We start from the raw sequence: 16,865 nt of genomic DNA on the forward strand, positions 1-16,865 counted from the left end.
AAACTAAGTCTGCTGGTACAGTACCTGCATCAAGGGCCCTTAAAGGGGGTACATCGACTACCGACAGAAACTAAATGTTTGAAGTTCAAATGACATTTGAGTGAAAAAAAAACTCACTTTTGCCACAAATAAACAATGTTCTGATCTGTACCAGTGGATTGACAAGATATTGATCAAAAATTGAAACTGCAAGCTAACCTAGTCAACAGAGGAAAGATTTTAACTTTTAGTGCACAATTTCTCGTTCACAGACTATAGACATTACCCTTAAAAGTACAGGTTTTTTTTACCATATTTTTTCTATATTATCATGTACTGCTCCTGCTAAGTTAACAAATTTCACAACATATGCCGGTGATATTAAACCTCATTCTGATTTATTTATATAAATGTATTAACCTTTCATTTTTTTCTTTCTTTTTCAATTTTTTAATTAATATCAAATTCTTAAGCATGACAAAGAATTGACAGAAAGCTATACATCGTTACATAATTGATACATTGTTAATAATTAGTGTGTTTGTATGTAAATTTTGAACACAGTTAACACACAGATGTTAACCTCCAAAATCTTATAAAGTACAAAAATAATATATAGAAAAAAATACAAAAATATCATGGAAAAAGATTAAAAAAAAGGGATAAAAACCCTAATCTAAATCAACCTAATCAAACTAAAAAAAGAAAAAGAAATGGGCTGTTATGTTACATCAGATAAAACCAGGTGTCGTTAAATCCGCTCCTCTCTCCACATATTTAAAAGTAGCAGAATAGAATTTTTTTTTAAAGTGTAGGTTATTTTAGCTTAAGGATCAGGATTTTTAATGGGGTTGAGAGCTGTGAGAAATTTTTAGCTAAAAATTTGCCAAATACATCAGATCCAGAATTAGGTTTAATGTCACCGCATCATGTCGTGAAATTTGTTAAATTAGCGGCAGCAGTACAAGGCAATACATGATAAATATAGAGATAAATAAATTAATTACAGCAAGTATATATATGTATATTAAATAGTTAAATTAAGAATAGTAGTGCAAAAACAGAAATAATTTTTAAGAAGTTAGGTAGTGTTCATGGGTTCGATGTCCATTTAGAAATCAGATAGCAGAGAGGGAGAAACTGCTCCTCAGTCGCTTGAGGGTTTTAGTAGCAGAACTGGGCAATATTGATATAAACAGAGAGGAATTACCTAAGAGGGAGACACAAAGCCTGCAGATGGAGCAAAAAGCACGGGGTTGGGGGGCACGATGAGACCAAGAATCACAGAACTTTCAAAGAGGGGAGGGGACTTTTTCAAAGTGCAGTTCCACATCAACTTTCAAAAATAGAACAAACTGCTGGAGAAACTTAGTGGGTTGAGCAGCTAAAGTCTGTTTATGGGAGTTGGGGGGCGGGGGAAGGAATTGTTGATGTTTTAGATTGAGACCCAGCCCAGTGTGGATGGTATGAGAGGGAGGGGTGAGACAGCGGTCGGTAGATGACAGGTGAAAGCACATGAAGGGGATCGGGATGCATCCTCCATTTCTCACATATTTGGATATAGAGCTAGGAAGTATGATTAATCTGGTCTATTTTGCCCAGATATAGTTATGATAGATTGCTGTGCTTTGAATTTGTATGACTTAACAACAACACGGAAGCACGTAATGCAGAGAAGCTACTTTTTTTTAGCAGGGGTCCTTTAGGGGGCAAATGATCCCATGCATAGCAACTGAAACCATTGTACCAAACAAAATCATTTGGTTTGCTCTAAGCCTAATTCCAAATAGGAAACATACCTGTGTCAAAATCGTCACCAAATTCTGTTCCTCCCTTGTGTTTGGCCAGCAGCCAAGTAAAAATAAAAGTGCCAATGAGGCTTTCTCCCACCCTCTCTGCAACTTTAAACTAACTCATTTCCACACACTTCCATCTCTGATGCAGGAACTGATTTATACATTAACTCAGTTTCTCTTTCCACAAATGCTGCTTGGCCTGCTGAGTGTTTCCAACATTTTCTATTTTATTTCAGATTTTTCAGCATCTGCAGCTTTTTCATTTTCATGCATCAGGGGCTTAAGAGATGCCATCGGAGTAACCATCTTCAAGACAGGAATCAAGTCTAGCTATGATAACTACCATATGTGCTATTGCAAATGTTATCATCAGGGCTCTTCTGACTGAGCTCCTGCCCCCACCACACCCAACTCCTCCAGTGACCGAACAGCAACCCCTCAAATTGCTCTGTAAGTTCCCTCCAACTGGAGGCGCAGCTGACGTAACCTTCATTTCACAAAAATACAAGGAATATCAAAACTCACAATGCAAGGCCTTTTCCCACTTATTTTTAGCCTTTGGCTCTATAAATCACAAAGTACCATGGAACACAATGATCAAATTTGTTTGCCCATAGAATGAACCTTCATGTTTGTTCCATAGCTTCCTGGAAATTTCTTCCTCACTATCAACCACAATGTCAATCTTGATGTCATAGAACCATATAACATTACAGCACAGAAACAGGCCCTTTGGCCCTTCTTGGCTGTGCCGAACCATTTTTCTGCCTAGTCCCACTGACCTGCACACGGACCATATCCTTCCATACACCTCTCATCCATGTACCTGTCCAAGTTTTTTTTAAATGTTAAAAAAGAACCCGCATTTACCACTTCATCTGGCAGCTCATTCCACACTCCCACCACTCTCTGTGTGAAGAAGCCCCCCCCCAATATTCCTTTAAACTTTACCCCGCTCACCCTTAACCCACGTCCTCTGGTTTTTTTTCTCCCCTAGCCTCAGTAGAAAAAGCCTGCTTGCATTTATTCTATCTATACCCATCATAATTTTATATACCTCTATCAAATCTCCCCTCATTCTTCTACGTTCCAGGGAATAAAGTCCTAACCTATTCAACCTTTCTCTGTAACTCACTTTCTCAAGTTCCGGCAACATCCTTGTAAACCTTCTCTGCACTCTTTCAACCTTATTTATATCCTTCCTGTAATTTGGTGACCAAAACTGTACACAATACTCCAAATTCGGCCTCACCAATGCCTAATACAACCTCACCATAACATTCCAACTCTTATACTCAATACTTTGATTACTAAAGGCCAATGTACCAAAAGCTCTCTTTACGACCCTATCTACCTGTGACGCCACTTTTAGGGAATTTTGTATCTGTATTCCCAGATCCCTCTGTTCTACTGCACTCCTCAGTGCCCTACCATTTACCTTGGGTTGTCCTTCCAAAGTGCAATACCTTACACTTGTCTGTATTAAACATCTGCCATTTTTCAGCCCATTTTTCCAGTTGGTCCAAATCCCTCTGCAGGCTCTGAAACCCTTCCTCACTGTCCACTACATCTCCAATCTTTGTATCATCAGCAAATTTGCTGATCCAACTTACTACGGACATCCCACCTCTCCCGGAAGTTCTGGGAGTCTCCCGCATATTAATAGTGGTTCCTTGATGCCCGCAAATTACATACAATGTCACGGAAATCAATTTTTTTGAGAGCGAGCGAGCGAGAGAAAGCATGAGAAAGTGCGAAGGCGACGAGAGAAAGTGAGAGTGCCAGAGCGACCACGAGAGAGAGAGAGAGCGCGTGTGTGCCATGGCAGAGTGTTCCAAAAAAAGAAAATATAAAACATACGTCACCCCAGACTACACTGAAGTGTACCCCAGCCTAATAGGGGTCAAAATAATGACAGTGTTGCTCGCTACACTGTTTGCAACAGTGACTTTTCTATTGCCCATAGTGGGTTAAGACTGTAAAAGACATGTTGTGGTGAGTTTAACAGGTCACGTTAAACATAGCTAACGTTATTTAAACTAGCTGGCCAGCTGCTACTCTATTGCAAACATCCCATCTCTCCCGGAAGTCTTCCGCAAATCGATGGTGCTACCTCCCTGAAATGAGTTTTTGCAGGGTGGGATGTCTGTTACCACATTATCATCCAGATCATTAGCAGCTTTGTGGTCACCTTTACTAAGTATGACTTTAGTTCCAGTGATTCAAACAGGTTCTCCTGCTTCAGGGACATCCTTATCCTCATTAAAGAGGATATCCAGCATCAGAGCTGAAAGGTTCACAATCACATGCTGCCTGAAGTGCCAAGCAGAAAGAAAATAGACAATGATCAAACTTTACATCTGCTCCTATAAGGAGCCATGACAAAAAAAACAATTTAAATGTTCAAGCTATTAGATTTCTGAACAATAAATGAACTAACTCATGAACACTGCCTCACTATTTTCCCTTCCTTTTGCACTACTTATAAATTACAATGAGAAATGCATTTAAAAATTAAATATCTCATTGTGATTTATAGTAGTTTATGTGTTGCACTGCATTGCTGCTGCAAAACAACAAATTCAGATTCTGAAGTTCAACAATGAGAATAGACTGTATTCCACACTATGCCGGATAATTCTGAAAACGCCGGTTTTGAGTAAAAACGACAGGCATCCACACTACGCGTTTTTCAAACTATCTCTGTCCACATCAAAACGGATATTTGGGAGAATCTACTCCTACTGGGCATGCGCAGATACATCTACAGAAAACAAGCGAAGAGGAAACGGTATAATATTTACATTTCTGCGGCGGCGTTGTGCTATTTCCATAAAATAAAACTAGAGTACCAACAACAACAGCGAAAGAAAGTTTTCAACAATGTCTTCGAGGAATACAAAGAAAACCTCCGCTGGAAAAATCAGACCGGACTTTTTTGTTTAGACAGACAATGAGGTCGAGCTGTTTCTGCGAGTTACTAACAACTACAAAGTCAGTAAAGCAGTAGGGATGTTTAAATCCAAACTATTGACGTAGACAATAAAGTAAACAACACATGCATGAAGCCGTCCTCTACCCAAGATCAACAAGAGAGTGGAATCTCCTGCTGCCAGACCTGCGCAGTATTTCTGACATTATTATTTATTAAAGATAGACTCAATCAAATCAATTTAGGGGATCTAGCCAAAAAAGCTCACTTTACAATTTAACTCTCACGCCGTTCACACCGACTGCGCGTTATAACAGCGGTGGTCAGTCAGCGACAGTGCCGGCTTGGAGACCCAGGGGTACAGGAGATCAAGGTTACGACCACCGCAGACTGTGAGACCGGAGGGTACGGGCAGAAGAACAGAGGATGCAAACAGAGAAACCGAGGGGCCCAGCTTGAAAGCCACCTCCAGTTTAAATTCCATGTGGAATATTTTGGAGGATCAAGAACCAAGAACAGCTGTCCGGCAGTGCTTGCGCAGTCCCAAGCAGAAGCAGAAAAAGCATTGTTGTTGTGGTGTTGTCATGACAATGTTTTAAAATCTCTCCATTTACCCTGTACACACTACAACGTGAAACAATCGTTTTCAAATTTACACACTCTGGAGTGTGTTTTCGAGGGATGAAAACGCTGTTTCAGTGTGGATGGAGGGTCAAAACGAAGAGAAAAAGCTTCATTTTCAAAATTATCCGGCGTAGTGTGGACATAGACCAAAGCTTCCTACTCATTGTAGCAGGCTCAGAAAACAAAACTTTCATTGTAATGAAAGCCATTAACTTAATTAGCAAACATTAAAGAAGTTTCCTTTCTTCAACATTAAATAATTAATCTGACCCTTTTAAGTTGTTCATTTGGTTTTATTTTACAATTTATCAAAAAATCTCCACCAAAATCAGCTTATCATTTAAATCGATATTAATGACAATGAGACACTGATGATTGTAAAAGAGAAAATTAAAACACCAAAGCAGTTCCCTGCAACTACCTTTCTCATTTATAAATTTTCAATTCATGTTCATTGTTAATGACTTATCAAAATGATCATTTGTGCAAGTACATTTACAATGTTATCTAATTATATAAAAGCAAACTGCATGATTAACAGACCAGTGAGAGTGAAACAAAATGTGCACTGTAACCCTCAAATCTTCCATGTGCCCTGCATTTACCTTTGTTCGCAGAGCTATTTTTCTTCAGTGAGAAATTATGATTACATTTCCGAGTGAATTTCCTGTTTTTATTTACATGAGCAAAATGTTACAGCAAACGTACAAAATGCAACTTGGTTTAAAAAAATTACAAAAGCAAAAGTAGTCAGGCATCTTTGCACCATGCTGTCATTGTTTATTGACAGGCAATGCTGAAGTCACAGACTCCACAGAGTGAAAAGTGGGAAGCTCACTGTGGTATGCATTTTGGTGAAAGAATCAGTTTTTTTTCAAGTTCCATTATTGATTTATATAAGCCACAATTGCAACCTGGTGATTATTTCTGTAATGCACATCATCTCTGTGAATCATTCGATATCCAGGCAGAGCATTTAATGTCTCAATTACGTGTACATTGACAGTAGAAACTGCATGCAGCGAGATGGAAACTTGAACAGTTAAACACTCTGGACCTTTGTAAAGAAAAGAATGCATTGTGGGTACCAATGGCCAGCCCATGCAATTACCATGGCATTCAAACAAATTTCAGTGATCCCATTTACTGAACAGACTGAGTTACAGATTAGTTTACTTTACTGTCTTCACAGTCTGTAAGATTTGAATGCCCAAACTTTCGTCCATCTCATTCACAAGTATCTTCACTTATCCAAGAGCCCCATTTCTTTGATCTTGAAGTAGAAAAATTTCTCCAGCATATTGGCACATTTGCAGTATTCACTTTCTGGGGGGTTATATTCACGGCAGTTTGTGATGATGCGTTGAAGATCTGCAATAAATAACTTCTTGGAAACATAGTAACGATTCTTCAACCGGTCACTCATACTTTTCAAGTCTAAAGCAACAATAAAAAATAAACAGGACTTTTTATTGCATAGAAGGAACTTCTTTTTAATTTATTTCAAAAGAAAAAAATCAAACAATGGTAAATAATTGGATTTTATGATCATGGCACAGACTTGAAAGGCTGACCATCAATCTTCTATGCCATTGTTACTCTGTGATCCTCCTCATAAAGTTTGCACTTTAAACACGGTGGCAGTTTGCAATGCTAATGAACATATTCATTAACCTATACAGAGTACTTTGTAAAAGTCTAAGGCACATATATCTAGCTAGAGTCCTAAGACTTTTGCACAGTACTGTTGTAATTTTATCTATTGCACAGTACTGTTGTAATTTTATCTATTGCACAGTACTGTTGTAATTTTATCTATTGCACAGTACTGTTGTAATTTTATCTATTGCACTGTACTGATGCCACAAAAAAAACAACAAATTTCATGACACATGCGAGTGATGATAAACCTGATTCTGATATGGGTCTCTATTGCAAACTGAGAGTGGGAAGGGGCCAGGGAGAGGTATCATGGTTGGGAAAAGGGGAAGGGAGAGGGGAGGGAGCAGAAGGCACCAGAGACACATTCTGTAATGATCAATAAACCAAATGCTTGGAATCAAATGACCTTGCCTGGAGTCTCAGGGCTGGGTGTGACTGCACCTGCAATACCCGCCCTGTGCACCCTCCCCCGCTCCTGGGGCTCCTCCACTGCCACCTGTCCCACACCCTTGCCGTGCGGTGCTCCACCCTCGCCATTCCCAACATGCTTTGCTCCCACCAGATTTACAAATTCATTCTCTGCTCCATGTTGACAAATACAGTACTGTGCAAAAGTTTTGGGCACCCTAGCTATATATATGTGCCCAAGACTTTTGCACAGTACTGTAAAAGGCCAAAGCGAACAATTTTTAGAGACTGTTAGCCTGGCTTACTAAAGGTTAGGGAATGTGATTATAAATCCCACAATAGTAACTGCATGAAAATGAAATCCAAGTAAAATTCTTCTATAAAAGCAATGAATGAGGCTAATCAAAATATATTGTGTCCATTACAATATATCCACATTCAAATTCCATTAACTGATGCAAAATACAAAATGTTCTTAAGCTCATATAATTACTATTTTTGAGCCTCTCATTAAAAAATAAGTTTTGCTCAGCTGATTAAAGTTGGGTTGTATGAGAATCCATTTCAAAATGCTGATGAATTAACAACAGAAACTAATGGCACTTTTGCTCAAACATTAATCTGATCAAATAGTTAATTAAAAAGTAAATAGCACTGCATGCTGAGTTAATTATCTAAATACTTTCAATCTCCTTTACAACAAAGTTGAATGAGCAAAACTAAGTACGTGCAGTTACTGAAACATACCAATTGGAAATCGAATAATTTCATAGTAATCTGGAGCTTCAGACTTCTTCACTGGTTCCATGAAAGGCCAGGCACTAGGATGGCTCTGAAAAAAGTTGAAATACACAGGACAGTTGATATGAAAATAAACTACAGGCAGTCTAAGTAATAAACTAGGCCTTGATTCAATTCCATGAAGCAGGTGGATGTGACTTTGTAAACCCTTATATTGCAAGTTCACAACCACAGCACGGTGCTTTGTCTAGTGCATCCACTCAAAGATTCTGAAAGCAGAACAGTACAGGTTGTTCCTGAAGAGGATACCTATTTACCATCTCAACCCAAATGTTACATGAAGACCCAAAAGGGTAGGGAGACTTTAACAATGACTTCAAAACCCGAATTTTAAAGACACAGAGAGGTACAACACAGAAACAGGCCCATCAACCCATGTCTAAGATCAAATAACCACTTACATTAAGCCCTATTTAATTCTCTCCACATTCTCAATAGCTAACCCCGAGCACTACCTCTCACCCACACACTAGGGGCAACTCAGTAGCCAACAAACCTACCAACCCACACATCTTTGGAATGTGGGAGGAAACCAGAGCAACCAGCGGAAGCCTACATAATCAGAGCAACAATGTGCAAACTCCATGCAGACAGCAGCCAAAGTCAGAATTGAGCCCGGGTCTCTGGCGCTGAGACGCAGCTGCACTGCTGTGCTGCCAAAGTTCACTCAATTTCAAATCAAGCTGTATGATTTAAACCTTTTAGCAAAAAATGACCATTCAACATCGGAAGGCTAGGAATCAACCTAGAGCCATTGCATTTACAGAAGAAAATTATTTAACTATGTTCTTAGAATACTGTTCTCAAAACCTTTATTTGTGCCAGTAGATTTTTCAAAGAATTGTGCAGCTGATCTGGATCCTTCAATTCTTTTCTGGAATACAAGCACAGTAGAAATTGATCAGAATATATATTATCATAGATTGAATTTCCACAGCTGTTAACTGAAAGACATATAATTGACTGACTGGCAGGATCTTAATTCAAGCATGAAATATCATCTCTATTAAATATGTTGGTGTAAAGAATGAAAAACATGTTCGTTTGCCATATATATTCAGTATTCATTTATTTAGTCAACTTTAAAATGCTGGTTGACTGAACAAATAACTTTTTTTACAGCTGACTTCATAAAATATCACTGCAATAATACATAGATCATATACTTAGGATACTAAATGAGCACAAAAGCAGAATAAGCTTCATTTCACAAAGGAAAGCAATACATTTGTTATGGTTCCTACTTTCAAAAGTCAATAAACTTAATTCAAGTACTTTAGAGAGCAGAAAGCAACCTGTTAATAGCAATCCTTCAGGATCCAGCTCTTCATTTAAGACCATTAAGCATAATCACTCTGCATCCCAAAGATATGTTTGTAGGTTAATTGTCTCCTACAACTCAGGTTTATAGTAAAAGGAGTTAAAGGGTAATTGAGAAAATGTGAGAAAACTGACTGAAAGTGTACAGGGAAATGGGGTGAATGGGGCTCTTTCTGTCAAGATTAATGACTGTGAATTAACTTTGCCTTGGAAAGTTGGTTCCATTGAAAATAATGCACATGATGTCTCTGGGGGAAAAAAACTAAAAAGTAATTGGGGCTGTGGGCACAGGAAGTAGATATATAATGAGTTGGAATTAATATAATGATAGCTACAAATGTAGCTCCCTCTTAACAAGGTTTCTTAAACTCATTAGAAAAAAAACTGGTAATTATTCAAACTTAAAACAAATACTTAGATAATATGATTAGTTTATAAGCACTTAGAAATAGATATCAGAAACAGGTTTATTATCATTGGCATACATCAGCACATTTGTTGTTTCTGGATTCATTGTGCATTCAGAAATCTGATGGTGGAGAGGAAGAAGCTGTTTCTGAAATGCTGAATGTGTGTCTTCAGGCTCCTGTACCTCATCCTTGATGGTAGCAATGAGAAGAGGGCATGTCCTGGGTGGTGGAAATCCTTAATGATGGATGCCGTCTTTTCGAGGCATCGCCTTTTGAAGGAGGCATCGCCTTTTGAAGGAGTCCTCGATGCTGAGGAGGCTGGTGCCCATCATAGAGCTGGTTGAGTTTACAACTTTCTGCAGCTTTGTCCAAACGTGCAGTGGCCGCTCCATACCAGGCAGTGATGCAACCAGTTAGAATGCTCTCCATGGTATATCGATAGAAATTTGCTAGAGTATTTGGTGACATACCAAGTCTCCTCAAATTCCTAACAAAATATAGCTGCTGTCCTGCCTCCTTTGTAATTTTATCAATATGCTGCATCCAGGATAGATCTTCAAAGATGATGACACCCAGGAACTTGAAACTGCTCACTCTTACCATTTCTGATCTCTCGATGAGGACTGGTGTGTGCTCTTTTACTTCCTGAAGTCCACAACCAATTTCTTGGTCTTACTGACATTGAGTGCAAGGTTATTGATAAAACTTCATAAATCCAATATTTCATTAATGAATGTTCCTCCAATAGAAACAGGAGTATTCAATGTCCAGAGAGCACTAACCCCCACCCTCTATTCTCAACACTGGCAAGAAAGAAGTGCCATTATAACAAGGTCTGGATGTCACACGGAAATACTAACTGACATCAATTATCACTATCAAGTGCTTGGTAATGATCATTCCTAAGAAAAAGCAAGCCATGTCTTTGAACTACAACATTTATCTTCATCCCACCAAACATCAACATATTCTGAGCCCAAAACTAAATTCAGACAATCAAATTCAACATTATGTCACCTAGATAAGAGTTTAAAAACTCTAAATCACAAATCGTGTCTGTGATTCTACTTATCATCAGTGCACTGTGGCTGCCACCATCATCCTCCCATGAACTTCAAAATAAATACCTCTGAACTGAATCAATTGTCAGCGATAGTCAAGAGGATAAGAGCAACAATACTGTGGACAGAATTACCTCCAAATCACACACCATGTTGATTTGAATGTACATGTCTATTCTTTTAATGTTGAGTGAATTTACTAACTAACATTATGAGAGCACCATTAACACAAGAATTATCATACCTTACTGTCTGCCGGCACTGCATTTTCTCTGTAACTATCACACTTCATTTTACACGCTGTTCTTGTTTTCCCTTGTACTACCTCAATCCACTATTGTAATTAAATGATCTGTATGGATGGCACACAAGCTTTGGTACATGTGAAAATGAACCAGTTTACCAACTTAGTTATGGCAATTTTTTTTGCTATGGCTCTCATCCAGTCATTATTTTCTTAAGATTCAAATTCTGAAATACTTTGCATTTTCTCCTAACTTCAACATGCCAGTATTCCTGCATAACTTACATGGAAACAAAAAGCACTGACCAATTGTTCTTACCCTTTATCTTTGCCACTAGGTTTCCATCCAGTTTCCTCTGTTAAAGGGAAAGAACAAATTAAAAGAGAATTCTTTTCCTTATCACTATCCGCTTAGTAGCCACATTATTAGGTACACTTGTACACCTGCTTTTTAATATCTAATCAGCCAATCGTGTGGCAGCAAACTTTTATTATGCCACAAAGCCTTACCATTAACCAGTTTAGGAACCCCTGGCATAAAGGCATATAGACATGGCCAAGAGGCTCAGATGTTGTTCAGACCAAAGTTCAGAATAGGGAAGAAATGTGACCTAAGTGACTTTGACCATGGAATGATTGTTGGTGCCAGACAGCATCTCAGAAACTGCTGATCTCCTGGGATTTTCACACACAACACTCTCTGGAGCTTAGACAGAAAAGTGTGAAAAACAAAAAACATTCTGTGAGCAGCAGTTCTGTGGGCAAAACCGCCTTGTTAATGAGAGAGGTCAAAGGAGAATGGCCAGACTATTCAAGCTGACAGGAAGGCAACAGTAACTCAAATATTCACATGTCTGCAGGAGAGCACCTCTGATTGCACAACACATTGAACCTCAAAGTGGATGGGCTGAAGACAACAAACATATAATAAATATCTACTAAATAAAAATGGATGCTGAATCAACAGAGAAATTCAACTGCTGATTTGAATCAATGAAAAATATAGCATGAAAATTCAAACTTTACTTCACTTCCTTGTGTATTAGAGATCCCCTTAATATTACATGGAGCACATATTGGCAGCTTTCTTAATAGAAAGTAGGATTAAAAGGTAAAATTTAGACAATGTACACTAATGCTCATGGCAAGGAAAGCAAAAATCCAAAATAAAAACAGAAAATATAGAAATATTCGGCAATTCAGGGGACATTTGTGGAGAGAAGTCATCACAGGCTAGTGACCCTTCATCAGAACGTGATGCTCATGGAATACTACCACACGTTATTTTACAACAGGAATTTTGAATCATTCATTTGAAATGAATATGTTGTAAGGCAGCTAAAATAATTCTAGATATTGGGCACCAGTACAAGTAGTTATAACATTCCTTCTGAGGACTAGCTTTGAAACTATTCTTTTAAAGCTCAACATGATAAAAGACAATTTATTAAATCCAATCACACAGCCAGTTCAATCCCCTCCTGAATCTCTCAAAATGTGGGTACAACCTCACTTACAATGTGCCACAAACAGCGGAGAGGAAATGCTGTTGAAGGTACCCCAACTGGATGCATCATGGTCTGGCACAGAAGCATCAGAAACTGCAGAGTGCATGGACTCAGCCCAATACATCATAGGCACCACTAAATTATCTCAAGAAGACACCTATCATCAAAGATCCTCACCATCTGGGCTATGCCATCTTCTTGCAGGTAACATTGGGCAGGAGGCACAGAAAGCTTTATCCCTCCCTCTAAGCCCTGCCTGTCCATGTACCTATCCAAGTGCTTTTTAAGTGATACTATTGTACCCGTACCTGACTTCTTCTGGCAGCTCACTGCATATACTCACATCCTTCTGCATAACAAGGTTGCCCCTCATGTCTGTTTTAAATTTTTCTCCCCTCACCCCAAATCTATGACCATTAGTTTTGGACTGCCTACCCCGGGGGAAAGAATGTTATCATACACATTATCTATGCCTTTCATAATTATAAATGTTTCTATTAAGTCACCCCTCATTCTCCTACTAAGGAATTGTTACGTATGTGCACACTGCATGCTCGTGCTTTTGTTTTCTATTCTCTCTCTCTCCACCCAGCCAGCCTTATTTTAAGTATGCCAAGCCGCTGTCAATCTGCTGGACCTGCATTCTTGTCAGGACTGCTCCAATCAGGAATTGTAGAGCACAATTTAAAGATGCCGGCATCCGGGAACCAGGGAGAAGAGAGAGTGCCGCTGCAGAGAATCAACCATTAAAGAATCGCGCTAGTTTCCATATTAACAAACTTGCAGTCTTTGTGTTCTGGCCTATGTTTTTGTATTGTGGATTGTGGCTTTTGTATCACTTCCTTGGATTTGGTTGCCCTGGCTCACTTCTGTAAATATGTGCAAATGCTGTAAATATATTGTAAATAGGACCACTTGTGTCTGCCTTGTCCTTTCATATCACAAATAACATACAACACTGAGGGTGGACTTGTTTTTATGGTGCTTCCTCAACACCCCTAGACTACAGCCAACAAGGGGATGAAACAGGAATAAAGACCTAACCTGTCTAACCACGCCTTATAACTCAGGCCCTTTAGTCCTGGCAACATCCCTGTAAATGTTTTCTGCGTGCTTTCTAGCTTAACCACATCTTTCCTATAACAGAGCAACCAAAACTCCCCAGTACTCTAAGTGTGGCCTCACCAATAACTTGAATCAACTGCAACATCGAGTCCCAACTCCTATAATCAGTACCCTGACTGATAGTCAGCATGCTAAACACCTTTTTCACCACCCTGACTGATAGTCAGCATGCTAAACACCTTTTTCACCACCCTGAGAACATGTGACACCACTTTCAATGAACTATGCACTAGCACTCCTAAGTCGCTCCGTTCTATTACATACCCTTGTGTCCTACCATTCATCATACAAGTCCTACACTAGTTTGACTTTTGCTCAATGGTCAACATGTGCAAGTTTTTAATCAAAGAAGTTAAGTTACCAAATATATTTAAGGAGGTAGATGGAGCTCAAAGTTCAAAGTAAATTTATAATTAAAGTACATAAGTGTCACCACATACAACCTTGGGATTCATTTTCTTGCAGGCTATATCAATAAATCTATAGAATAATAACCATAACAGAATCAATGAAAGACCGCACTAACTTGGGCGTTCACCTAGTGTGAAAAAGGCAACTGTGCAAATACAAACAAAAGGAAATAATAATAATAAATAAGCAATAAATATTGAGAATGTTAGTTTGAAGTATTCTTGAAAGTGAGTCCATGGGTTGTGAGAATATTTCTGTGATGGGGCAAGTGAGGTTGAGTGGTTACCCCTCTTTGATTTATGATCCCGATGACGGTTGCTGAACCTGGTGGTATGAGTCCTAAGGCTCCTGTAAGTTTTTTCCTGATAGCAGCAGCAAGAGAGCATGAAATGGGTGGGGTGGGGGGGAAATCACTGATGATGGATGCTGCTTTCCTGCGACAGTGTTTTGTGCAAATGTGCACAACAGTGGGGAGGGCTTTACCCGTCATGGACTGGGGCGTATATGGCCAACGGCCAATTCCTGCCCCTCATTTGATCCTATGTAGTCTTTTTTTTCACTTTTTAAAATTTCGTAACTACATATTTTGAACTTAAATTGCCCAAAACTTCTAGGGGGTTGAAGCATGCTGCAGACCTCAAAGAAAGCTGCTACAAATATATAGTGAACTGTGATGAAAAATTTCTCTTTCTCCTTTTGTCACACCTCAATTCAATGGAGATCCAAACCCTAGCAATTGTGACATGATCAGACTGGCTGACCAGCCACCACATTAAATAATCTGAAAATCATCAGTTGGTGCAAAATTCACAATTTTTAATTATCCATTTAAACTATAATAACTATAATAAACTGCACATAAGTTGAACCTGAAGTATCACAAGTTCAAAACTTCTTCAGCAATAAAAGTTGGCAGGCATGGCAGACGGGTTGAGTGGGTGGGGTGGCTCTGTTGATAAAAAAAAATAATGAAATCAAATACTTCGAAAGAGGTGACGAAACCCTTTGATAACGGTTCAATATCTTACATTTATGGTCTACTGTTGGGGCTGAGAAAGGTCTCTTTAGATAAAATTAAAGGAGAGTGGGAAAAGGATTTACAGATTTTCATATCTGAAGAGAGCTGGAAGATTATTTTAAAATTGATTAATCCTTCATCATTATGTGCTTGTCATTCTGTATTACAATTCAAAGTGGTACATTCATATGTCTCAAGACAAGCTCTCCCTTTTCTATGCAGATATATCCCCTTACTGTGATAGATGTACTAATGGAGTGGCCACATTAAATCATATGTTTTGGACATATTTGAGCCTTGAAAAATTCTGGAAAGATGTCTTTCAAACTTTTTCTGCACTTTTCAATGTCAGCTTTAAAGCCCAATCCTTTGACTGCCTTGTTTGGTATTGTTGAGGATAGTGCTACAAAATTAAAGCCATCTAATTTGCGGGTATTGGCCTTTATGTCTCTTATGGCCAGGAGGGTGATCTTGCTCAAGTGGAAGGAGGCCGCCCCGCCCACTCATGTTCAATGGCTAGCTGACGTTATGTTGTGCCTTGATCTAGAGAAGATTCGTTGTTCGACTTCTGATTCTAAACATGACTTCTAATGTTATGGGGACCCTTTCTGAATTACTTTCACAATCTTTGAACTGTTATTATAGTATGGATCTGAGCCATTATTATAATATCATATGGTAAGGTATTTTTCTTTTTTCCTTTTTTTTTTTACCAACCAGCTCATTGTGGTAGTGGGGGTAGATTTTTTTAAAAATAAAATACAACTATTTTATTTTATTTCATTTCATAACTCAATCTTTTTTTCTACATGATTGATTTGGAATATGGGATACTGTGATCATATTACTGTGATTTAAATGTAATGTAATTTGTATTATTTATTTGTATCCTTATGAATTTTGTATTTGTATTCATGCAATTTATATAATATCAATAAAAATATTGAAAAAAAGAAAGAGGTGACTGGAATAGGATTGGTAGATGTAGAATCCTTGTAGGTAGAGTTTAGAAACTGCAAGGGTAAAAAGACCCTAATCGCTGTTATATACAGGTCTCTGAATAGTAGCCAAGATGTGGGCTACAAATTTCAACAGGAAATAGAAAATGTGTGTAATAAGGGCAATACTATGAGTCATAGGGGATTTCAATATGCAGATAGATTGGGAAAACCAGGTTGGTGATGGATCCCAAGAGAGGGAATTTGTGGAATGCCTACAAGATGGCTTTTTTGAGCAGCTTGTGGTTGAACCCACTCAGGGATCAGCTCTTCTAGATTGGGTGTTGTCTTTTTTTTAATATATATAGGCATCCGTTAGTCTCGTGAGACCATGGATTTGTGCCTTGGAAGGGTTCTAGGGCGCAGGCCTGGGCAAGGTTGTATGGAAGACCAGCAGTTGCCCATGCTGCAAGTCTCCCCTGTCCACGCCTTCGATGTTGTCCAAGGGAAGGGCACTAGGGCCAATACAGTTTGGCACCAGTGTCGTCGCAGAGCAATGTGTAGTTAAGTGCCTTGCTCAAGGACACAACACGTTGCCTCAGCTGAGGCTCGAACTAGCGACCTTCAG

General features: G+C 38.8%; 1 protein-coding gene across 3 annotated transcripts in view; it reads right to left on the reverse strand.

Moving 5' to 3' along the window:
• Positions 1–5,615: 5,615 nt before the first annotated feature.
• The window catches only part of kat2a (K(lysine) acetyltransferase 2A), a 67,870-nt gene continuing 56,620 nt past the window's right edge, over positions 5,616–16,865 (reverse strand). For all 3 annotated transcript variants that reach the window (XM_063037167.1, XM_063037169.1, XM_063037168.1), the window contains exons 15-18: positions 11,557–11,593; positions 9,013–9,076; positions 8,149–8,233; positions 5,616–6,768 (exon numbers count right to left, since the gene is read on the reverse strand). In XM_063037167.1, coding sequence (XP_062893237.1) covers positions 6,575–6,768; positions 8,149–8,233; positions 9,013–9,076; positions 11,557–11,593 — 380 coding nt within the window. In that variant the 3' untranslated portion in view covers positions 5,616–6,574. The remainder of the gene's footprint in view (positions 6,769–8,148; positions 8,234–9,012; positions 9,077–11,556; positions 11,594–16,865) is intronic.

Source organism: Mobula hypostoma, chromosome X1 (assembly GCF_963921235.1).
Source record: "Mobula hypostoma chromosome X1, sMobHyp1.1, whole genome shotgun sequence".
Taxonomy (NCBI): Eukaryota; Metazoa; Chordata; class Chondrichthyes; order Myliobatiformes; family Myliobatidae; genus Mobula; species Mobula hypostoma.